At 47.3% G+C, this 25097-nt stretch overlaps 1 protein-coding gene across 10 annotated transcripts in view; it reads right to left on the minus strand.

Annotated features, from left to right (window-relative positions):
* Positions 1–25097, minus strand: part of LOC119431015 (mitogen-activated protein kinase 14A-like) — a 398975-nt gene that overhangs the window by 122350 nt on the left and 251528 nt on the right. For 4 of the 10 annotated variants that reach the window (XM_049656879.1, XM_049656873.1, XM_049656872.1 and 1 more), the window contains 3 exons: positions 22030–22144; positions 21179–21250; positions 3886–3995 (listed from right to left, as the gene is read on the minus strand). In XM_049656879.1, the coding sequence (XP_049512836.1) occupies positions 3886–3995; positions 21179–21250; positions 22030–22144 (297 nt within the window). Of the gene's footprint in view, positions 1–3885; positions 3996–6560; positions 6641–6873; positions 6954–21178; positions 21251–22029; positions 22145–25097 lie in introns of all 10 variants that reach the window. The other 6 variants (XM_049656875.1, XM_037698484.2, XM_049656876.1 and 3 more) reach the window with 3 other exon arrangements.

Consider the following 25097-nt stretch of genomic DNA (forward strand, 5'->3'; position numbering starts at 1 on the left):
GTTGTCTAGACTCAATTACTAGCAGCCTTCAGCTAGTGATGGAGAGGGTACAAGGGCACACTCTAGCTCGGGAAAGTGGCACATATTCAAGGTGCACAGGAGGACTACACTTTTGAACAGCATGCCATGCGATCTTTTCATCTGCCACGTTTGACATGCTGTGCACAGTCCACAGCTTCATTATTTCCTCCCGAATGTCTGCTGCTTCATAACATCTTTATAAGCTATCACGTATGAACATACAAGAATAAAAGGATAAGGGTAGTACGCATACATACACACACACACACACACACACACACACACACACACACACACACACACACTAAAAAAAAGGGGAGCCACTAGCAGCAAATGCTTTTACCACTTCCAAAGCACCTAGGGCACGATCAGAGATTTTTGTTCGAAACACACTATGTTCAGTTGCTGCTACATCACAAAGTGGGCAGTATCCAAAATTTGTGAGAATGGGAGGGAGAGAGCAGCCAATCGGCAAGCGGTGAACTCTCTAGAAGTTTACGTGCCTCGTTTGTCGTCTGCTTTCCGACAATATACTACAAAATGAAATGTTTCTCACCTTGCAATGAATAAAATCTTTGCATAAAAAATTTATTTTTCTTCTCAAGCTTAAACACATTCAAGCAGAACTATTTGTTGGGCTAGTTGGTGCATGTTACTGAAGTATTAAAGTGCCAAACAGACGACACAAGAAGAGACACGGACGAGCGCTTACTAACAACTGATGTTTTATTGAAAGAAACAGTGAGATGGTGTATTGTGAGCGAACGTGAATCTTGGCAACGTCACGTTAGCCAGTTTCTTTTAAAACATTTGAGTTCAGTTAACGTAGAAGATCCCTTCGAGACAAAAAACTCCCATGATGTGGTACGATTTTTGCAGTCCTGCGGTACCGTAGGTAATTTTTTCTCGGTTGATGTTAAGGATCTTTTCTATTCTATCTCACACAAGGAGCTGTTTTTAGCTGTTCAGGCATGTATTGAAAAGAAAGGCACTGTACAGTTTCAGAATTCTGTGGGCATGTCAATTGAAAATTTTATTAGGCTTTTACAGTTTTATCTTAGTTCCACGCTAGTTCAGTTTCAAGATAGGGTTTATGTTCAGAAGAAGGGCGTCTTGTATAGGGTCATGTGTAGCCCCTATCTTGAGCAATATTTTTCTCTCGGCCGTTGATAGTATTTTGAACAGCATGCTTGACAAAAAGAAGGTATTGAGAGTATTCAGATACGTAGATGATTTCCTAATTCTGTTAAACAGACAGGATCCATCAGACCATCAAGGAACTGACAAAGATATTCTAGAAGTTTTTATAAAACATAGCCATGGTTTGGAATACACCTGTGAACTACCAAAAAACAATAAGTTACAATTTTTTGACCTCGAGCTCAACCTGGGAGTAGAAGTGCACTGGAAGTACCACCCCCGAGCGCAAAAAGAGCTCGTCTCTTATGAGTCAGCCCACTCTAAGACAGTAAAAAGAGCGATAGCCACAGCGGCATTGCAATCGGCTGCCAGGAAATCATGTGAGCATGGTATACGAAGCGCCTTCCAACAGCGGATTGAAAGGCTAAAAGAAGTGGGATTCCCACAGACAGTTTTAACTTCAGTAGTAGAATCCTTGCTCCAGAAGATACGCGCAACAGCAAACCAGGAGATTAAGACCCGTAGTCACACCATACTCTCACCGTGTAGCCCACAACCTGAAGAAGGTCGCGAGTAAATTCAAAGTCCCGGTAGTTTTTTCAGCCCCTTCAAAAACTTGCTAAATTGTGCGCTCGTGTTAACAACCAAGAAACAGAACGCATGACCTGCGGAACCCAGCATACCGATCCACTTGTCAGATGCAAGGAAGGGGTGGTTTATCTAATTCCCCTCTCATGCCAAAAGGTTTACATTGGACAAACGGGGCGATGTTTGAATGAAAGACTAAAAGAACATGAACGCTCACTAGAGAAAGGGACTGGATCCAATATGGCCATCCATTGCAAAGACTGCGGGTGCAAGCCTCACCTAAGAGATAACATTGTTCTGGAGAGAAGTCGAGACAGCGTTGCCCGTGAGCTGAAGGAAGCCTTCCACATTAAAAGGAAGGGCCTGGAATGCGTCAGCGAACCGTTACAAATATTGTATACAAGTGAACTGTCCTTTTAGAAGCCCTTGGTTAGAACTTAGCACGTTGATGCGCCGCCTGCATGCGCTTGGTAAAAATCTTAATCGTTAGCTTTCTAATGGGGTTACAGTGCTGTTTTGTGCACCACTTAACCATTATCTTTTATGGTCTTGTGGCTCTGTACACCACGTGTCATTGTCGCGAATGTCATCTTTTATTCGAGTTCCATCATCGTTTACAATCTTTTTATCGCCTTTTTGCCTGGTTACCATGTGAATTGCGACAACGTGTGAGTTACGCCGCCAGATATGCCTATATATTGTGTTTTTCTTTCAATAAAACATCAGTTGTTAGTAAGCGCTCATCCATGTCTCTTCTTGTGTCGTCTGTTTGGTGCATTAATACTTCAGTAACTTAAACACATTCTCAAATAGTAATACGTATGACTACTACAACTGCATAACTATTAGTTTCTCTGCATAGTCACAAGGTGGTATCGCGCACAGCGGAAAAGAAAGAAAAAAAAAAGACGACGGGAACAGTGCCGCGCTTTTCATGAGGGAACAACGACATTCCACTGGCTCACTGGCACCTGATGATGGAGTCGTGTTCGCCGCACAACCAACGCACTGTTAGTTTCTAGAAACGAAAGCGCCGCTGGGATTCGCTTTCTCCCATCTCTTCAACTGCATTTCACACCTCCAACCGCTCTGCTTCCTGCTCGAGCAATGCCAATGCAACAACCGAACCTCCCACTGCAAGCGCCATTTTCTCAAATCAGACTATGAATTGGATCCAAACGCGCCTTTCTGTAGCTGCAGCCACCATTTAGATCCAATAAAATCCAACACACGTGCCATGCGAAGCCGATCTCGTAACGAGTGCATGATCGCTCGAACTTCACCTCTCTTGACGCATTCTGCTCCTAGCAGACAATGTGCTCGGTTTCAAAATGATTGACAGGAGCGTGTCATCATTTTGGCATCATCGAACACGTTGCCGCGCCCCTCAGCCGACAATGTCGGCGCGGCCTAGGCCAATCACATGTGACTTAACCGAACGCACGCTCCGAACAATGATCTCCGATCGCGCCTCTGGCCTAGGCAGATCGAGCGACCAAACAGTTCCTTTGAGTTAGGATGCACATGCAACCAACATTTTGCATACATTGCCAGTAAGTGCACGAATGCGGCCTTGCAGGCTGTGAAGGCTGGTTGTGGCAAAGCCCAAATGGCTCCAGCTGGAATTACGGTGAGACTGTGCAAGAAGGACAGCTGTGTACCAGACTGCCACTGTTAAGCTGGCAACTGCGTGCCTACAGCTTCCACCACCACAAAGACAAGCCACCATGCACTTTGGTCACGCCCTAGTCAACTGTTGTTGGCACATGGAGAAACAAGGCTTTATTACAAGGTAAATAAATAAATAAATAAATCATGGCATTCAGCAGCATGAAACTGCTGGCAGGTGGACCTGCCACAATATTTGCGATATTGTTTAATCCTTTCTGGTGCCCAACATTATTAAAAAAGCATTTCACAGAGAATTATGGTGCTCAGCTTTGCAAAGCACCAGTGAGAAGCCATCCCCATAGAAACTGGAGGCAACACTCGGTGCAACAAAAGGTCCATGCTCCAGGGTGGTGCTTGCCAACATCCAGAATGGAGGAGATTCAAGCCATGCTACACATGGTAACCAATGCCAGGCCCAACATGCAAAATGGAGTTTCATAAAATTCTATGCCATCAATGACATGCCTTCAGGTGTGGAACACAAGAGGCACGCACCTCCTTGCTAGAGATTTTGGCCAGAAGCTCTCCATCGGGCGTGCCACACAGCTCCATGATCCTGTTCAGCTGGTTTAAGTCTAGCACCCAGGCAGGTCAAGGGGACAACAACACCGAGTGTATCCCAAGTGTGATCCAAGGTACAAACATCCTACTGCCAAGACATCCGTGTTGCATGTCCAAAGGGACACTGCACACTAATGAATGTCCACATATCATTTTTGACAACCATAAAGAGGACTCGCATACATGACAATGCTCGAGCGATTAGGCATAATATAAACTGTGTCACTATTCTGTCCTTATCACATGCAAGCATCAGTACTTGAACCTCGTTATAATGAAGTTGAAGGGGGAGCCAAAATTATATCCGTTTCTTCGTCATAACGATTATTGCAATTTGCTACAATACATGCCCAATGGGGTGCACAGTTATAGACATGGAAATAAAAAGACAGCTTTGTGGCATGCGGTACCACTACATGGCCATGCATGCGATGAAATTTCAAGAAAACTCCTTAGCACCTGACGCGACAGCTTTTGGCAGCCGATTTCTGTTCCAATATGATGGTCTTTCACTTGCCACTTGGCTCGTCGCGTTCGAGCAGCACATGGCACACAACACTCCGCTGTGTGATTAAGGAGGCATGCCGGCTCACAGACTCCTATAACGCACCGGCGCCAATGTGCTCCCAGAGGCCACGCCCAGCTGCCAGCCCTTGCCGACTACATGGGACTACCACCGCAGCGCAGCCTGACCCACCAGGGAGATCTCGGAGGCCAGCTGCGCCTGTGGCGCACTGCACAGAAAAGTGACTGCACTCGCACTGCCATACATCGTCGCGCAGCCAGGCAGGAGAGATGCTGAGAATGACTAGTGCTGCTCCATGGCGTATTCGACGCAGGAGTTTTCAAATGCCACGGCAAACCAGTGCAAACGAAAGCAATGTACTCGGCATGCAATGGTCAGCTATTTTTTGGTTTCAGAGACGAATCTAGTTCGTTATATCCACTGGAAGGACAATTTCACTTCATTAAAATGAGGTTTTAAATACGTAGATCTCTATGGGGATTCCAAGGGGATGACCTTTGTTATGCCGAGCGTTGTGCTAGCGCTTTGTCAGGCATTTATTTGCCCTTTTGCCAGCGTCCTGGACAATTCGTACATGATTGTTTGAATAACATACCCTGTTTCGTTATAACGAGGTTCGAGTGTATCACACTTCAATGGCAGATTTATTACACATATTTTGGCAACGATCTTCACGGTCAGTGGACATCATGAGGACATTTACTGTTATGGAGCTGAATACCCCACAGAAAAGTGTAAAACGAAAATACTTAATTAGACGATATAGGCTGATCTCCCCATGCTGTACTAAGTTTTTATAACTATTAATTAAGTCATTTGCTTTGGCACATTATCACTAACTTGGGACTAGAGATGCAAAATTTCCGGAAATTTTGAGCAATCGGAAAAAAGCTTTTTTTTTCATGTTTTTTTCCGAAATTTTAGAAAAAATGGAAAAGAACAAATGTTCTTTAATATACGCTCAATAGTTTATTGCCAAAGGTCAAAAGCCATAACTCTCATTATGTAAATAACAGAAGTGAAATGCTTTCTGCCTTTTCACAAACGAATGCAGGGTTTAACAAATCGAAGACAAGCCAGAAGCATTACCGTGAACATGTTCAGTTCTCTGTGAACGGGTGCGGCTTCTTAGAATTGTTACGGCAGTTAGAACAAAGAACACTGAAATGTCTCTTCTGTGGCTATTTCGTCGTGGCTTTGACTATGGAAACATTGATCAAGAGTTCTCCCCGACAGTGAAGTGCATCCACACGTCGGAAATTGGCCGTACCATTGCAGAATCTGCTTCCACACGGCTTCATATGCGAACTTCCGCAACAGGTTGCACAAGTGCACGAGGGAAAGTGAAAATTGAACACTAACGCGCACCAAAACATGAGAAACCGCACCCGAATGACGAAGCCACGCTGACGCTGGAGCTGACATTATGTGATATCGATGGCGAGTGGTCAGCCGTCGTTTGGTGTTTCGGTATCATGTGCGACGTTTCGGTTTCGCGTTCTGCGTTTCGTTTTCATGTTCAACGCTAGGTGTTGCCCAAGTTTTATTTCTGTACGTTTTTCCTCGCGGAAATTTTGGCCAATTTTTCCAACTGTGCGGGAAAAAAAACGAAAAAAATCTTGTTTTTTTCCGGAATTTTCCCGTTTTTTTTCCGCACTTCGCATCTCTAATTGGGACCAAATTTTTTAGGTATGTTAGTGTAAGCAACGTTGTGCAGCCATAGCAAAGGCATGAAATTTTGTGGTGTAGATATTAGGTCACTTTCTTCTATGCTATTGAAACCAAAAATGGGTGTCCTTAGAATGTCCAAAGCAGTGGATATGGGTCAACGGCCAATGCTGCAATTCTCCTTTGGCCACATGCTCGACTAGAAATCACACCTGCCGCAGATTATGAAAAGCACATCATACAATGCCATGGTACACGCACATGCGCACGCACACACACACACACGCGCGCACTGTTTGTCACTGTGCAGCCGCGGCAGGCGGTTAGTAGTCAAGACAGAGCCATGACCGAGCAGCAAAGCAAGCCAGAAGAGAAGTCCATCTACCTCCTCACTGGTCATTTTCATGAGCAAAGAATCATCAGGCGTTCCCGTGACACTCATGATGTGCATGAGTTGGTCAATGTCTGCCGCCACCCCCCCAGGGAAGAGTCAAGGGCAAAGAGCCTCGCAGCAGAGCACGCTTCAATCACTAAAGCTGCCCGAGCAATGTGGCACACCTGTCAGTGGGTGCTGAACCTAGGAAGCATCAAAACTTAGCGCCACCCCTACGTTGCAGGTTGTACACATTTGTGACACAAAATAAATACACTCAAAAGAATTCGCCCTCAGCTCAAGGTTCAGCAAGTCACTCACTCACACTGAGACTGCTAATTTTCTCGAGGAACTCCTCAGACGGGGTGCCCAAGAGCCGAATGATCATGTTCAGAAGGTGGATGTCTGCAGGAGACCATTTGCTAAGGGCCAAAGGTTCAAACAGAGGGCACATCACTGCCAAAAAATGCTCCAACTCTACTAAAGGCACACTGAAGTAGAGCTCCAAGTCGGGCTAATTGGTTGACATGCATGGTAAACTTTATTTAACTGCGCTATTCCAAACGGACAAAGATGAGGCAGACAAGATGTGCGCAGCTCGCAAGTGAGTGTTTAATGGGTGAAAATGACATATATACAGAGGAACATGAATACATCTGATTGGCCATCCAACTATGGATAAGTTGACGTCACAAAGTAGCATCTAAAAACCCTATCTCGCAATCAGCTAGTGACACTGAAGGTTCGCTTACACACCCACGTGTAGTTTTTATCTTAAATACCTCATACAGCTCCCTAGTACTACAGTCCCTATGACCCACGATCGTTGGGTCACGCGCGGAGGTCAGAGTGGTGGAGGCAAGCACGTTTCTTACAAGACTGCCTTTACGTTGCCTGCACCAAAGATGGGGAAGAACCTAGAAGGATTGACAGGAACTTCAAGGACTGGAAGAAAGAGGCAGACAAAGCTACGAAACTGTTGCAGTCGTCTTTTCTCCCTCTACTGCCAAAGAAAATGAAAAGGAAAGCAAGTGTACCGCAAGAAAAGGTCATGTGTGTGGATGATGCGGAATTACCAGAGCACCTTAGAAGGATTTTGCAACTGGGCCCGAAATTTTGCCAGGAACTGGTGCCTTCCCCCACGAGAAGCTGTCCATGGCAAGGAGCATCTCCCATGAGATGCCGGAAAACGTCCACCTGAGGTGCACACAGGAATGCATCCAAGTCCTCAAGTGTGCACCAGGAAGACCATGTGACTCAGGGAACGTTAAGCAGCCTTGTTGAACACCCGACTTCTTCTAATTTGTGCCTTCTTCAGTGCGATAAGGAGGGGATGTTTGTGGTGGTTCCAGAGGCAGCGTATTTAGACAAGGCCCGTACCGCATTGGCAAAAAACTTCCTTCCCACCTCTGTGAAGTGCAAAAGGATTAAGGACAGAGCTATAGCCCTTCTGGAGGACCTGAACCTCAGTAAGTTACATTCGTGTGTTAAGAACAGTACCGGGTTGTCTCTCCAGCTGTTTGCTATGTGAAAACCAACAAGCTTGGCTTACCTTTACGTTTTATTGTTTCAGAAAAGGCTACATGGCAGTACATTGTGGCAGGGTTCCTTCAAGAGCGCCTTGCAAATTTAGAGATAGCAGATTCGTATTTGGTGCCTAATTCTACTGTTTTGGTACGCTACCTAGAGAACGAAAACCCAGGAGGGTGCCAAGGGTGGCTAGATGTTGAGGATTTGTTTGATGCAATTCCGCAAGGCGAACTTATGGTAGCAGTAAAAGGGTGCATTATTGAGTTTAATGATGAACATAGGTTTGTCTTACAGTGTGGCATTTCCCTTGAGGCCTTTTAGGAATTACTGAGCATGTATTTGTCGTCCAAATATGTATGCTGGCGAGGCCAGCAATACATCCAGAAGTCAAGGGTGTGTTAGGGTGGCCCCTACCATCAGCAACACCTTCTTAGCTAAAATGAATAGGACTGTTAATAAAACAATCGGTAGTATGGTTTCCCATGTCTTTCGTTATGTCGATGATTACCAGATTTTTGGAGCCGGAAGTAGGCTTGAAGAACTGTCTCTTCAAGTGAAGGAAGCTTTTTGTAGGTCGGGGCTGGGCCTCAATTTTACTACAGAACTTCCCCACATGAATGAATTGCAATTTCTAGACATACATCTGCGTTTGGTGTTGTTCCATACATGTTGGTTTTACCGACCACGGTCCCCATAAGTCCCCCTTCAATTTTTCCTTGAGGCACTCAAAGATTGTCAAGAGCGGAATTGCGTTGTCTTGAATAGATGCAACACTACAGAAGTCATGCCCCCACGTAGTAACGGAAAGTGCTGGTTTCTGAGTGACTAGGCTGACGAATCCTGGATACCCAAAATCTGTAATTGCAGCAACCTGTGATAAATTAGTAAAGAAAGTTAAGAGTAGTGGTGTGCACCCACACCGCACTAATAACAAGGAAAGAAGAGCATATGCTGTGATTCCATACCAACACAGTTGCACACAATTTGAAGAATGTGGCGCAGCGGTATGGGGTCAGCGTAGTATTTTCAGCCCCTCAGAAAATGTTGCATCTGTGTGCTAGGGTAATGAATGTGATTGACAGGGCACCTAATCACAGCCCTTTTGTCTGCAAGATTGAGCATAAGCAAGGGTCAACCATTGTCCCCTGCGCCTGCGCAATATAGTGAATGAATTTCCCTTTTCTTGTTATACATCAGTCAGATGGCTAGGTGTTCGGCTGAAAGAACATCTAAAAGATTGCTCTTCAGATGGTTATTACCACCTGGCTAAGCATTGCAATGACTGTAAAAAAACTAAACAAGGACACTTGCCTTCCACTGCTTAAACAAACTAGAATTTTGTACTGTCATAGGGACTGTAGTACTAGGGAGCTGTTTGAGTCGTTTAAGATAAAAACTACACGTGGGTGTGTAAGCGAACCTTCAGTGTCGCTAGCTGATTGCGAGATAGGCTTTTTAGATGCTACTTTGTGACGTCAACTTATTCAAGGTTGGATGGTCAATCAGATAGGTCATTTTCACCCTTTAAACACTCAGTTGCGAGTCCGCGCACATCTTGTCTGCCTCGTCTTTGTCCGTGTGGGTTAGCACAGTTAAAAAACGTTTACAATGAAAGGCATACTGTTCATTTCTATTTTGTGGCACTGGAGAAAAATGTCAAGATAATACATAATTCTTAAGAGTTCAAGAAAAGCGGGTACATGTCACAGCTGTAAAAAACATCCACGTTTGCCATTGCCTGAAATCTGCATAAAAACCACAATTTCCTTCAATACACACAAATGAATGAGCACTTGTAGTCATTCAGGAAAATTCACACAAAACAGCAAGGCCCTCATGACTACCCTTGTTAAAGCAGAGACTATTGGCTGAAATTATTTATTGAAGATGGGAGAACACATATAGGGTGATACCCAACCTTGTGGCAATAAGCACGCAATGCACTAACAAAAAACAAACAAAACCACTGCATCTTCAAGACTGTGACACATCTAGAAACAATCTTCCTTTGAAAGGGCAAAACTCAGCTGGCCAAGGAATAATTGTTGTGTCGGCTGGCGCTCAATTGATAAGAGCACTCTGCGAAGTGCGCATGCGCCACTAAGTGTTAAAAGCAGAGTCGCGCTCGCTAGCGGTCTCCTTCCTTGCCCGAGCCACGAACCCACAAGCATAGGTTAATAAACGTCGTTCACCCGGAACTTGTCTGATCCTTTTCGGCACGTCTGGCGCAAAACGTAACACGTGGCGACGAGGATGGGATTTTGAAGAGTTGCGCAGCGTCAAGGAAGGCAAGTGTTCTCGGTATTCAGCCTCTGTTCAGTATCGACGATTGAAGAGTGCTGCTTTTTCTTTTCTTCGCTGACTGATATCATGAACGAAGAAGCCAGTGCAGGTTCGACGCAGTTTGCTGCTCATCTGGGCCAGATGGAACCATTCGACGTTTCCAAGAATGACTGGGCGTCGTACAAAGAACGGCTAACGTCGTTTCTAATCGTCAACCGCGTTCCCAAAGGTGACAGAGTACATGCATTCCTGAGCATCATCGGCCCCAGTACCTACAGTCTTCTGAAATCGCTGGTTGCCCCGGAGCTGCCTTCAGCCAAGAGCTTCGAGGTGCTAAAGAAGACCCTGGGGGACCATCTGTCGCCGAAACCGTCGGTCATTGGCGAGCGAGCAAAGTTCCACAGGAGGCAGCAAGTCGAAGGCGAGTTTATTTCTGATTACGTTGCCGAGCTACGGAAGCTAGCACGAACCAGTGATTTTGGAAACGTGTTAGACGAATCCTTCCGGGATCGCTTCGTGTGCGGCTTGTTAAGAGAGGATATGCAGCGAGTGCTATTCACTGAGGATAGCAAGCTCACGTTTCAGAGAGCTGTAGAGGGCACGGTGGCTATGGAGGCGGCAACAAAAAGCACGGCTGAAGCCCGCACGGGTGTGCCTGCAGCCAACCCCATGCATAAGGTACAGGCGACTTCGAGTGTCCAGTCGCAGGCATGTTTTCGCTGTGGGTCGCCAAAACATTCCACCAAAGCATGTCCCCACGTAAATGACAAATGCTATAAGTGCAACAAAAGGGGGCACCTGCAACGAGTTTGCCGTAGCGCCTCCGGCACGTCGCGTGGGAAACGCCCCATCAAGGACACTGTAAAAACGTTATCGGTGGTATCCCACTCGGAAGTGGTAGCCTTGAATGGCGTATCTGCTCCCAGTATTGAGCCTATCATGGTACCAATGAAAGTAAATGATGTGACGGTCTCTATGGAGCTAGATACAGGTGCCGCCGTCACAGTCATGCCTTTCAAACAATACCGCCAATTTTTTTCATCAGCCAGACTCGAGCCGACAGAAGTCAAGCTCCGCACCTATACAGGAGCCCTGGTGATACCAAAAGGCGTCCTACAGGTTAAGGTGCAGCACGGCGGCAACACGGCGAGCCTTCCTTTATACGTCGTCGACCAGGAGGGGCCGCCATTGCTGGGCCGGGAATGGCTTCAGGCAATTAGGCTGGAGTGGAGCAAAATCTGGAATGTCCACCATCTGCCAAGGTCAGAGCCACCCATTTCTTGTCGTTTAGAGGAAAGGCTACATGCTTTGATCACAAAGTACGGCTCTCTTTTTAAAGATGAGTTAGGCATGATTACAGAAGAAAGGGCCGAGCTGTATTTCAAGCCTAATCAGGCACCGAAGTTTCTAAAAGCAAGAAACGTGCAGTTCGCACTGCAAAAGTCGGTGGAGGCTGAGCTTTCCAAGATGGAAAAAATGGGCATCATAACAGCCGTTGCCACATCAGATTACGCAACGCCAGTGGTACCTGTTATCAAGAAAGACGGTGGCATACGCCTCTGTGGCGATTATAAGGTGACAGTGAATTCGTGCCTTGATGCCACACGTTATCCGTTGCCAAAGGTCGATGACTTGTTCGCTGCTCTTTCGGGAGGCACGCAGTTTTCAAAGATTGACCTGAACCGCGCTTATCAACAAGTGGTCATGTCTGATGCCTCAAAGCAATACTTAACCTTGAATACGCACAAGGGATTGTTTGTTGTCAACAGATTACCTTTTGGAATCGCTTCCGCGCCGGGGATTTTCCAAAAGATAATGGACACGATGTTGAAGGACCTTAAGGGTGTTTGCTGCTACCTAGATGATATTTTGGTAACTGGGAAGACAATAGAAGACCACTTGGCTAATATCGAAGCACTGCTGGAGCGTCTTCAAAGCCGTGGCGTCCGGGTAAAGAAAGAGAAGTGCTCGTTTTTTCAAAGCGAACTTCACTACCTTGGCCACAAAATCAGCGCTGAAGGAATTTCCCCATTGTCAGATAAGGTTGACGCACTACTCCAGGCACCAGAGCCGCAATCAAAGAAGCAGCTTCAATCTTTGTTGGGCGTTGTCAACTATTACAGCAAGTTCGTGCCCCAGTTAGCAACAATAGCTCAACTGTTTTACAGACTGATGCAGAAAAAGGTAGCGTGGCACTGGGATGAGCATGCTAGAAAAGCGTTCAACCAAGTAAAAGCTCTATTGGCACAACCGCCTATGCTCGCACACTATGACCCTGAAAGACAACTTAGGCTGTCATGCGACGCGTCGCCGTATGGTGTAGGAGCAGTCCTATTTCATGTCTACGATGACGGAAGGGCACGGCCCATTGCTTACGCTTCAAGAACGCTGTCTGAAGCGGAAAAGAAATACAGTCAACTGGAAAAGGAAGCGTTAGCCATCATTTTTGGTATAAAGAAGTTCCACTTCTATCTTTATGGGCGCTCATTCACCTTGGTCACAGATCATAAACCTCTTCAAACAATATTGGGCCCGACTACCGGAATTCCCACAATCGCGGCTGCTCATTTGCAACGCTGGGCCGTTACGTTGGCAGCGTACTCGTACAATCTTATCTTCAAGAAATCGAGCGAGAACGTGGAAGCCGATTTCTGCTCGCGTCTGCCGCTGCCAGATCTTGAAGCAGAAACCAAAGAAACAGAAGAAGCATTTTATTCCTTGCGATTGGACTCGTTGCGTTTCTAGTCGAGATATCGCGACTGCCACGAGTAAACCCCGAATTCTTTGTCAAGTGAAGGAATTCACAAATGTGGGATGGCCAACGTCGATCACGGATGAGCAGTTGAAGCCTTTTTTTCGCAGGTGCAACGAACTCACGGTGCATCAGGGATGCGTCATGTTGGGCACAAGAGTAGTCGTCCCTGCAAAGCTGCAAGGCTTCGTTCTCGACGAACTCCATGACGGCCATCCCGGCATCGTGCGCAGCAAGGAACTAGCCCCCAGCTACGTGTGGTGGCCAACTCTTGAGGCGGACCTCGAACTTCGTATCAGAAGCTGCGCTAGTTGTCAAGAGCAACGTAACGCTCCAACCAACGCACCTCTTCACCCTTGGTCATGGCCAACCTCACCATGGCGGCGTGTTCACATTGACTTTGCGGGACCTTTTCAGAATACCATGCTTTTAATGGTGGTAGATGGTGGTGGTGGTGGTAACATTTATTTAGGTCCTGAAGAATCTTCACCCCGTTTTTATAGGGGCAAGACTGCGGGCCGCTCCCACGTTGGGACGGGAAGGCCAAGCCTCACCGCCGCATCGTGGGCCTTCTGGACAGCCCGGAGTTGATTAATGGTGGTAGATGCACATTCTAAATGGCCAGAGGTTTTCGAAATGCGATCGACAACTAAAAAAGCACGATTCGTTGTTTGACCGAGCTCTTCGCACGTTATGGTTTCCCTGAAACAATTGTTTCCGATAATGGACCTCAATTTGCTTCGCAGGAGTTCAAGCACTTCGTGCAGGCAATGGGAGCGCGGCACGTCCTCACGGCTCCTTACCACCCCAGCTCCAATGGGCTGGCAGAGCGTTTCATTCAGACCTTAAAGAATGTGCTCCGCAAAGATGGCACAGGAGAAACACTGCAGGTAAAGCTGCATAAATTTTTGGTGTCATATCGCAACATGCCACATGCGACGACTCGTGAATCACCAGCGGCATTGCTCCTGGGACGACGCTTACGTACTCGGCTAGATGCCGTAAAGCCCTCGTGGGGGAAAGAGTAGCACACAGACAGTGCTCTCAGGCACTAAGTCGTCCGTGTCGCGAACGTCATTTCGTTGTAGGCGACAGCGTGTTGGCACGTAATTATTCTGGAAAACCAAAGTGGGCTCCCGCTGTGATTGTTGCTCAAACAGGACCCGTCTCTTTCCAAGTACGTGCAACCACCATGAGGGGCACCTTCACCTGGCGTCGCCACCAGGATCAGCTGCTACAGAGGCCTGCAGAGGACGTTACCCCTAGGCATGGAACAGCTGGTGAAGTTACGACCGGCGAGTTCCTGGTTTTTCCCGAGACTGACGACGCACCAGTTCCTTCAAGTCAACAACCGTCCAGGGTAACTCCGGTTACGCGACAGGCAACTCCAGCACCCGCCGAGGCAGGACGCTACCCCATGCGAAATCGTCGCCCACCAGATAGATTCCAAGCTGGACTCTGACTGTGTGCTTTATTAAAAGGGGAGGTGGTGTTGTGCCGGCTGGCGCTCAATTGATAAGAGCACTCTGCAAAGTGCGCATGCGCCACTAAGTGTTAAAAGCAGAGTCGCGCTCGCTAGTGGTCTCCTTCCTTGCCCGAGCCACGAACCCACAAGCATGGGTTAATAAACGTCGTTCACCCGGAACTTCTCTGATCCTTTTCGGCACGTCTGGCGCAAAACGTAACAATAATGTTTTTAGATGTTTCATAGTCTCATTGATTGGATTTTGTTGATGCTTCGCATGTTTATCGCCACCAAGATGGGCATCAGAGAGTGCTTGTAGATGCCATCATATGCAGATGCATCCACATTTTTATCTTCCTGGTGTGACGGCCTCAACACTATCAGTGTTCGGTGGTACGCTCGCTTGCTCATTCGTAAACGCTTTGCATCTGCCTTGTGTTCTTTGTGAGCAGGCATCACCGATGGCTTCTCGTCCACCCCATGATGGGCCCTCCTAGCTGCATCCAACAAGGCCCAGGACATCGCTGGAACAGCTTTGTTACGGCTGCTGCAGTGGGTACATCGTTTTCCCGCACCTCAGGACTGCTTAGCGTTTTAAGAGTTCCCTCATGTAGTCGAGGCACGGGCGAACAAGTGCCCGAACTATGTAGACATGGACACGCCCGGGCACCTTCAAGACCTGCTAGCCACATTAAAGTTGGCAGAAATTGCAGTTGACGCTCGCTCCCTGACGACCGATCCCAGTGTACAAGCACTGGGATGTGCATTGTTTGTGCACGGGGTCAAGAGGAACTTCTATGGCAGCTGTGGCGGCAGGTTCCATGCTCGTGATGTCCATCAAGCACAGTGGGGCCACAGTAACATTTCGCTACACAACGACAACCCCTCTAGAATAAGTCCAGTTGTACCACGCGCCATTTGCCATGAAGCTGTCTCGGCCCTGCTTGCTTCCAGCACAGCCTGCATTTTTTCCGAGAGATGCCTGCAGTGCTTCTGCACTGCAGGCCTTGGTGTTTTCACTGCAGACAACCCACGGTGCCCGTGCTGGCAGGAGAAGTGCAAGGTGGCGATACTAGTGATTGCTGCCCCCTGTCTCCTCTGATGCCACAAAGCCTCAATGCGGGCTGAGGCCTGCAGAACCTCAGGGAGCCACTGCCCAGTTGGCGTCCCCTGCCTGACGGTTGCAGTTATGCCAATGTTGCCCGTGGGACGAAACTGGGCTCACAATTTGTCATCAGTAAATAAGACAAGCTTTGGAGCTCTAGGTCTGGTGCCACATCAACCTGCGACACGATCTGCTCGACCTACACATAGGAGGCGCACTTGGAAGGTGTCTGCCACGATGTCTAGGAAGGCTTTTATGGCACAGAGTTCTGCAACTTTTGTATTAAAACTGAATGTGATACCGTATCAAACGCTTTTTGGAAATTTAAAAATAAACAATCAATCTGTCCTCTGTTGGCCAAAGCCGATGCTATATCGTGATAGAATTCAATTAATTGGGTTGTACATGAAAATCCTTTTCGAAAGCCATGTTGTCTAGGATTAAAAAATCCAACAGAAGTCAGCTGATTTATTAAGGCGGAACATAGAACATGCTCAAGTAGTTTACAACAAATCGATGTCAGGGAAACAGGTCTGTAATTCGACACTTCTAATTTAGAGCCACATTTAAAAACAGGGACAACGTTGTTGTCCCTGTTTTTGACACAGGTCCCTGTGTCAATCACCGTTTAGGGGAACACGCTCTAAAACTGAAAAAACGAGATGATAAATACGCACATATAGTTGCGCACGTTAGCAAGTGTACTGAATGTGAGGCCCACTTAGAAAAGAGACGACGATTTTAGGAAAGCCTAGTGACAAGACCGCGCGCATCAGCTTGGAAGCCTACCACATTAGTAAGTTCGGTAGCAAGTGCTTCAGCACCCCTTCCCTTGCTCTCTTTGATGCTAAATTTGATCTTCTGGATGCAGCTATCGGGGTTTCAGATTGGAAAGAAAAATAATTGTTTGCGTCTTGTTGCGCTTGGTTGGCTGCTTTGCGCTTGCATTGTTGCCACGAGTTTAGCCTTATGTTTTTCCCCTTTCCCTTGCTTCACTCTGGCATATATAAGGTGTGCTATCCTTGCCAATAAAACCAGTTGTTAGTCAGCGCTTGTGTGTACGTGTCTCCTTTCTTGTGGTCGTCTGTTTGCGGTGCTACCCAAAAGTTGGCAGGACTGACTGGTCTAGGGTTGGATTTCCAAGGCTGCGCCTGGCCTGTCTCTATGCGGTGCTGCACCAGCTTCGTGCATCCTGGGTGGTCTGTGAACATCTCATCAAAGTCATTTAACAATGATAAGATGCGGTCCCGTTTGCGTTCTTTCAGATTGGCAGCGTCTGCCAGGTGATCACACCTTTTCTGATCCAGTCTCGGCGAAAATCCCGTGTTGACAAGCGGCCACCAACGGTTTCGGCATGTTGTGCGAAGCAAGGCTGCTCCATCGATCCCAAAGTGATGGGGTGAGGTAGGCCTTCCATGATCGCGATTCAAGCAGGGCTGTTTAGCTGCGTCACAGGTCTACGATTGTCCGAGTGCACAGGCTGATGCGAACTGGACAAGCCTTCCGACTGCCTTGCATGCACGGCTCGCTACCCGTACGAGTAAGGATCAAGGGCACAGTCCGAGAACGGTGCCACCCAAGGACCAACCTGGCATTGCAGCATGCTTGCTGTTTGTGCTGCCGTGCCAAGCACAGCCTGGCTCCAAAGACTCTGATGGAGGTGGCGGTGGTCGGCTTGTACCCGGTGTGATTCTGCAGCCACCTCGTTCAGGTGTCTGCAACATGAACCCTGCAGGTAAAGTGCAAAGGTCGAATTACCCGTTCCACTCGCTCCGCATTCGAAGCACTCGGATCAGTGTACATGAAAAGCTCCTGCATCGCCCAGCCGTACTCCACCAGTGATTCGTCCAGGGCTTGCGTGCATAGCTCCAACTCCCTCTGCATCTGCAGTCGGTAGTCATGCGGGAGGAACTCGTCTCTGAATAGTCTACGAAATTCGTCCATGGTGCTTGTCGTGTCGCCTACCGTGTGGTACCACCGTGCAGCCTGGTCGACTAGAGCAACCAAGAGAACTCTTTCCAACACTGCACTCTCATGCATGCCAGTCGCTTGCTCGTACTGATGTGACGCAATGCCAGTAGAAAAACGTTGCCACTCATCTGATCGCCGTAATCACTGTATGCTGGTATGGGGACTCCGATTCGAGGCATGGGTGAAATCGCGGTTTGCAACGCCACAATGTGCACAGGGCTTGCCGCGTCTGCAGGCATTCCTCTACTATTGGAAGCCGTACAATGTGGCGGGCTTGCTAAGCATGTGGGTTGTGTGGCCGAAGGCACATTCGTGCCTTCGAGGTAACCAACAAAATGTCCGGCACCGATTGCAGAGGTCCCTGTGTTTGCTGGGAAGCAGTCACTGTCCGGCTTCGTGACATGTGGAGATCTCGCTGCGTCAGGGAGAGCTGATAAAATTTTGCTGTTTGGCCAGACTGAGTGCATGCTCGAAGTGGCCGAGGCGGCTCCGCCAGCAGTGCACGCAGTTGCGGGCACGACCTCGTCTGAGGAGAGTCCTTGGTAGTGTACGCCGAAATTTTCCGACGTTTTGGAGACGGTGAAGAGTGGTACTTCGGCGTTGGAAAAGGTTTTCTGGAAAACGCCGCCGTAATCTAGTGCGTTGACGACACGCGCGGAGGGAACGAACATTTTCCCGGCTAAGGAGAATAGGTTCGGTGATCTGCAGAAGCATGCAGGCGTGTTGGCAGGGTGCATGAGGTCGGGCATTTTTAGGGAGTGCGTAGCGCCTGCCGAAGCATTCCAGCGTATTCAAAGGCTTCTCGGCCAAGCTGCATCCCCATGAATGTCTAGCCGAGTTGCTGCTTCTTTAGCCGGCTGCGCCAGCTCCTGCGGTCTAAACACAGCTGCCTCCGGATGTGCCAGCTCCTGCTGCGGTGCACCTGTCGCAGCCTCTGCTAGTAGTCTGATGCCAGTCGAGCGGCTGCCCAGCCGCAACAAGAGCGAAGACCACCTGTTTGGTTGAAGGACTTTGTGCCCAAGCAGTGCATGTACCACATGTGTTTTGCGTCAGTACTCCGTCTTTGGCCTTGTCTGAGGCAGAACTAACATATCTTGTAAACCACAATAATTCGGGGGAAATCTAACCGGTGTCCCACTCTTCTTGGCCATGCACAGTGATGTACCTTTGTTTTTTTTTTTAGTTATATATTTGTGTTGCTTTCTGAATAAAGAAATCAGTCATCAGTCAGTGCTGGTGTGTGTCTCCCTTTTTGTCTTTCGTGTTTTTTGCGCTGTTCCCCTGCTGAGTATGTACCGACTAGCCCAAGCCGGTGTTGCAATGTGTGTTTAAGTGAACCGTGCATGTTTGCTGTATACTACCTCTTGCTAACATCATTAACGTTCTAAATAAGGAAGGGGGTACATAAAGTTCACTTTCGGTATTACTTTAGTTTCTCTCTCCCGAGAGGAGGCGTTGTGTATACGTTTCAGCTGTGTATATATTTGTGTACTTCTGAATAAGCAGGTTGTTCCAGTCCAAGTCTCGGACTATTCGCAGATGCTCTTATATTGTAACAAGCAATAACCTTACTTTCACTGTGAGGTCATTAGCTAATGACTGTGTTACTTACAGAGAAATTAGTAATCCCGATGATACTAATTTCCTGCTGTCCGACCTTGACAAAATAGCAAAGTGGTGCAAAAAATGGCCCCCCCAGATGGGGATAAACATCTCCAAACCAAAAGCCATGACACTTACCACGATCAGTGTACCCCAGACTTGCTTTGACACTATTAATAACGTGGCCATTAAAAGATTGTCCACAGTAGGTGCTCACATTTCTTGAGACCTGAAGTGGCACCAGTACATTGATCAGATAGGTAGCAAAGCATCCAAAACTCTTGGTTTTGTCCGGCGCCACCTGTACTCTGCCAACAAAACTTTCAGCATACATTACTTTAGGTAGACCGCAGCTGGAATACGCCGCTATCATTTGGGATCCGCATCAAGAATACCTTACCAAAAATCACTACAGAATAAGGCTGCTAGATTTGTCTGGCATTAAATTATCTCTAAATTTATGCATGCTCGAAAAAAGAAGACTTGTTACAGTGCTATCTCACTTTCACCAACTTTACTATAATCCCTTGGCATTCACAGAAACCCACATCAAACTGGCCCTTCGCGTCTTTCCCCGATTAGATCCAACTTGTGCATCAGCCACCACTATTCCTTGCCGTCTACCCTTGGAACAAACTGCCAGCTGAAATCACTTCTGAGAACAATTGCAATGCTTTTGTTAATAAACTCAAGTGCTGGATGCCTACTGATACATAATAGGGAAATGTTGACGACTCATATCTTTATCTTGTATTTCAATCTTGTATTTGTATTGAATATCTCAATCTTGTATTTGTAATCTTGTATTTCATGAATGTTTTCTTCCTTTTTACTTGCGGTGCTATAAATAATGTTCATTCCCTGCTTTTTTTCAGCCCCCTATGTAATGCCTGTAAAAGGGCTTTTAAGGTACGTGAATAAAAATAAATCCAGTTGGAAGTCTGCAATCGTCCTTGTAGAATTCCTTATACTCCTCCCATCTTTAACGGCAATGCCTGTCCAGGGCAAGGTTCCTCCCACATGCTCTGTTCCAGGGGCCCTCCCTAGCAGGGCAGGCCAGTCTCAACAGTCTAGTTTGTGGGTAGGGCACTGCACTTGCTATAAAGGATGCCTCTAACAGCAGTCCCACACTCTCTAGAGTGGCCTTTCACCAGAGTGAGGCCACTCGGGCCTCGTTTTCGGGGTGTCTCGTTTTAATGGTCACTCATGGTGCATGCAAGCAAAGCACTTCTTCGGTAGAGGTGTTCCACACACGTTCATCGTGTTATCCCCACCACTGTTATCAGTCTGCACTCCCTGTCGTTGCGCACACAGCCTCCTCGGCAGCACTTTGTGTCTAGGACTCACAAGCACCTTACCGGAACACATTTCTCACAATTGCAATTCACACGCTGTTGGTGGCAATAATGAGTAAGCAGAGAACAAACCGCAGTGGCCAGCACTAGCCCGCATTTAGCTCAATTCAGTTTTCAAGCTACTGCTCGCTGGAGCACCGTCTCGTCCCATTCATGCAAACCCGCCAGTCTGGCGCAGGTGACACTATTGTAGGATCACCTCTCGAGGGCTAAGAAAGTATAAAAAAGAACATACCAGCACCAACCACAGCGGCAACAATGTCTTGGCGAGGTCAGTCAACTGTGGCCTTAACCTAAATGATAACATTTTTTGCACACGGCCATAAAATCTGCCGCATCATGCCACTGCTGCCAACAAGAGGCATTGAGCTCTTCTCGGCAAGTATCGTTTAAAGAGTGCCTGCCTTTCTTCCTCGACAGAAAGCATCTGAGAAGAAACGGATGGCGCATCATCGTGGCGCCTGTATCAACAACACCTGCTTCACACTTGTGAAAATCAACAAGAAGCAGTGGTGCCAAAAAAAAAAAAAATAGTTTTACCCACTTTTACGAAGCATCAAAGGATACGGTCATTGCCAGGAAACAGTGTCTTGCCTGTGATGAGCTCAGCCATGATGCAGCCCACTGACCAAATGTCCACTGCAAGTGCCATGGTGCAACTGATAACTGGGTCAACACCTAAGTGCACAGCTAATATGGGTAGTAAAAAATTTACCTCACACCCTCAAAGTGAATATTTTAGCAAGCTTATATGACAAGCAAAATTTTTTTTATGCATATCCACTAAAGAATACTGACTTGCATAAAACAGTCTTCTTTATTATTTTTTTTTTGTGCTAAGAGAAATGACAAATTTTGTGAAAACACAATAGGGATTAAGTGGTTATTGAATTCCACAAAACTGTTGCAGCACTTGACTTGCAGAAAGTGTTCGCAGCTTCAAGGATTTTTCTGTTTACAGTGGCCAAGAAACCATGCCAAGCAGAGCACACATTCTGTAAATGCTGGACACAGTGAGGCTGTGTGTATGTTTTACACCCATTTTAACAGGGATAGTAGTATCTCAAGGGGGAAAAAACCACATTCTGAATATGAGGCATGTGGGCGACTCCAGAATAATTTGGACCACCTGGTGCGTGCACCTAAATCTAAGCACACGGGTGTTTTCGCATTTCGCCCCCATCGAAATGCAGCCGCCGTGGCCGGGATTTGATCCCGCGACCTCGTGCTTAGCAGCCCAACACCATAGCCACTAAGTAACCGTGGCAGGTATTCACCTCTGGCTTTTTTTTACTTAAGCACGCACCAACTAGCACAGCCTGAACCCAGAGGACTTGTTGACACGGCTTAAACCAAGTCACATACATTTACTAATTCAAACTAAATAAATATTTGTGCTAAATTGACAGTGCACGCACCTGTCTGGTTGTAGTGCATCCAGTTGAGCATGATTTCGGGTGCTCGGTACCACCGCGTGGCCACATAGCCAGTCATCTCCACCTCAGCATGGCGTGCCAGACCAAAGTCCAAGATCTGGATAGCACAAGATTCACATTGAAGCGCTTTGCAGCAAGACAAATATTTGCTGGTGAAATTCCACCATTAATAGATGCAAGAGAACTGAAAGACATAAAAAATGTTCAACACCTTGATGGGGGAGTGCAAATGATCAAGACCCAAGGAAGGGAAAGTACACAACACCTTCCTTTCTTGTGTCTTCGTCATTTGCACTGCCCCCCTCAAAATGCTCAACCAGTATCAACTTGCCCAAATGTTGATTCTTCTGCAATAGAACATGTTCACGCTAAGAAAAGTGTTGATGCTTACAAATGGGTGGAACAGGACAGGGGTGTTGCCAATTATGCGACTCCGCAGAGGTAAGACTCTTAAAAAAAAGCATCCAGCTGGGTTTGCAGTCACTGCACAAAATATAGCAGCTAGCATGTTATCATCATCATAATTTCACCATCATAAGCCTATATTTATGTCCACTGCAGGACCAAGGCCTCTCCCTGCGCTCTCCAATTACCCCTGTCTTGTGCTAGCTGATTCCAACTTGCGCCTGCAAATTTCTTAACTTCATCACCCCACCTAGTTTTCTGCCTTAGTTTTAAGGGGACCGACAGCCGCCCCCAAAAGTGTCACGAGGTGATGGTGGGAATGAAAAGGCGATGATTTATAGTGATATGATTGAACATGCTGCTTGTGATTTAAATAGGAATTACAATTTTAAATAGCTACAGAAAGTGTAAGATGGCATGTCGCACCAAATTGCTACTAGTGATGGATGCACACAGATTACTGTATGGCTGTTGGCGTACTGTTTAAAATTGCTCTCATTATATTACATATGTGTATATGTGTTTGAATTTTATTCCACGAGTACTATGACATAAATGTGGCACCTCTCACTGCATGAGTGATTCTGCGTGTGTGCAAGTTTCTGTGATCTCCCTGAGAGATGCGAAATGCTGTGCCTCCGGAATAAAAGATGTGGCTATGACAGCATGCTGAACTGTGCATCATGTGTAATAGTAATTTCATTTTCGAAAACTTAGCTTGGCTTCACTGAAAAGAACACCTTGACAATAGATGACCAAAACAGTTGGACAAGAAGCCATAAAAGCACGAAGCTATTATTATAGAAATAATTAAACGCTTCAGAACTGCATGTACATCAGTTTGATAAATGAAGTGTGAGCACAATATTCAACCTTCATCTTCTTCACCTGTATATGATCATCACTGTACGCGTCTTTATTCAGCACGTGGCTCAGCCAAATGAAAGCGTCGAGACAGCTGCTGTTCTGCTGCCCTTCAAAGTGGTGGATGCTCCTTTCAATCCCCTAGACCTCTACGACATCAAGTTCCACTGGAGCTTCGTTCAGGTCGCCGATTGCTGCGCCTGTCCACTGCCATGACCCAAGTACCGCAACCCGGAGCCTCCGGCATCACCCCCTCTGCCCCAACTAGCCGCCTCTGCATGGACCTTTACTGCCTGGCAGCATGACCCCACTGTATACTCTGGTCTCCCGCGCGACAATGTCGAGGACTGGCTGGAGAACTATGACTGAGTGGGTACAACCACTGGGACGACCCTGAAAAACTTTGCCACGTCGCCTTCTTCTTTCTGGGGTTTTACGTGCCAAAACCAGTTCTGATTATGAGGCACGCCGTAGTGGAGGGCTCCGGAATAATTTCGACCACCTGGAGTCACGTCGCCTTCTATCTGTCCGATGTCGCGAAGACGTTCTTTAAGCATGAGAGCACCTTACCCGATTGGACCAACAACAAATGCGGAACATTTTCAGTACACCACCAACCATCCGTTCTGAAGTTTCAAAGAGAAAGCTTGATGCACGCATGCAACAACCAGGGGAGACGTACACTTCAAACATTGAAGACGTCCTTTGCCGCCGTGTCAATGCGGCAATGAGCGAGCCCGATCACGTTCGACACATTTTAAAAGGGATTAGACACGTTGCGTTTAACACACTGGCGGTCAAAAACCCCACTACCGTGTACGATGTCATCGCGACCTGCCAGCAGCTGGATGCACTACAAGCCATCCGGTTACAGCCAGACGTCTGTGACACGCTGCCTTCTTCGGATGCCGATTTGTGCACGTTGATTTGGGCTCTGATCCGCGAAAAGCTTCAAGTTGTTGTGCTCGGCTGTTCCTCAAGCTCACTTTTTGTCGACTGGTCTATGCAACATCATCAATGACGAGCTGTCTTCCTTCGTTTAAGCTGTGAGCCCTGGCCCTCCCACGCCGCCAGCCACGTACGCACAAGTTGGTGCCATGCAACCCTCCGTTGCTCAGCGTGCCCTTCCAGTTCCTCAGAACAATGTAGCAGCCTTTACAACCCGTGCACCCGTACCTCCATTTTATGCCCCTTGGCGCTCGTCCCGCCCAACCTGTTATTATTGTTGCATTCGAGGCCACATCTCAAGGTTTTGTCGAAAGCGCCAGCAGGACAAACGCCGCGGCTACGATGATTAGGAGAGGAATCTGGTGTCCTCTCCGAATCTACACCAGCGCCGCCCTTCAACACGTCCCTTCTCCCTACCCGCTTCACTCGACGTGCTTCGAAACTACCGTCCAGGATGCCGCCGCTCTCCTTCCCCTCTCAGATGCTCAACATGGCCACTGCAGCCAGTTAACCATAACTCTGACTACCGCTCGAAAAACTAGATGGTGCAGTTTTTGGCGGGAAAGCTGCATCGTTCGAACAAACACGTCCAGAGACCCCGGCCAATTTGTTATTAGTGTACAGTGCACTCCACTTATAACGATATCAAGAAGAACGAAAAGTCCGATCGTTATAACCAATCATCGCTATATATGAACTGCCAAAAAAAAAGAATCCATATACATCTTTGCAGTCCCGAAACCAAATTTGCCAGTTGTGATAAAAATATTGATGTTGTAGAAAGTAGGCTGTGAAAAATAAAGCGTTTATTTATATTTCTAAATAGCATATCA

Source organism: Dermacentor silvarum, chromosome 10, assembly GCF_013339745.2.
Source record: "Dermacentor silvarum isolate Dsil-2018 chromosome 10, BIME_Dsil_1.4, whole genome shotgun sequence".
Lineage (NCBI taxonomy): Eukaryota > Metazoa > Arthropoda > Arachnida > Ixodida > Ixodidae > Dermacentor > Dermacentor silvarum.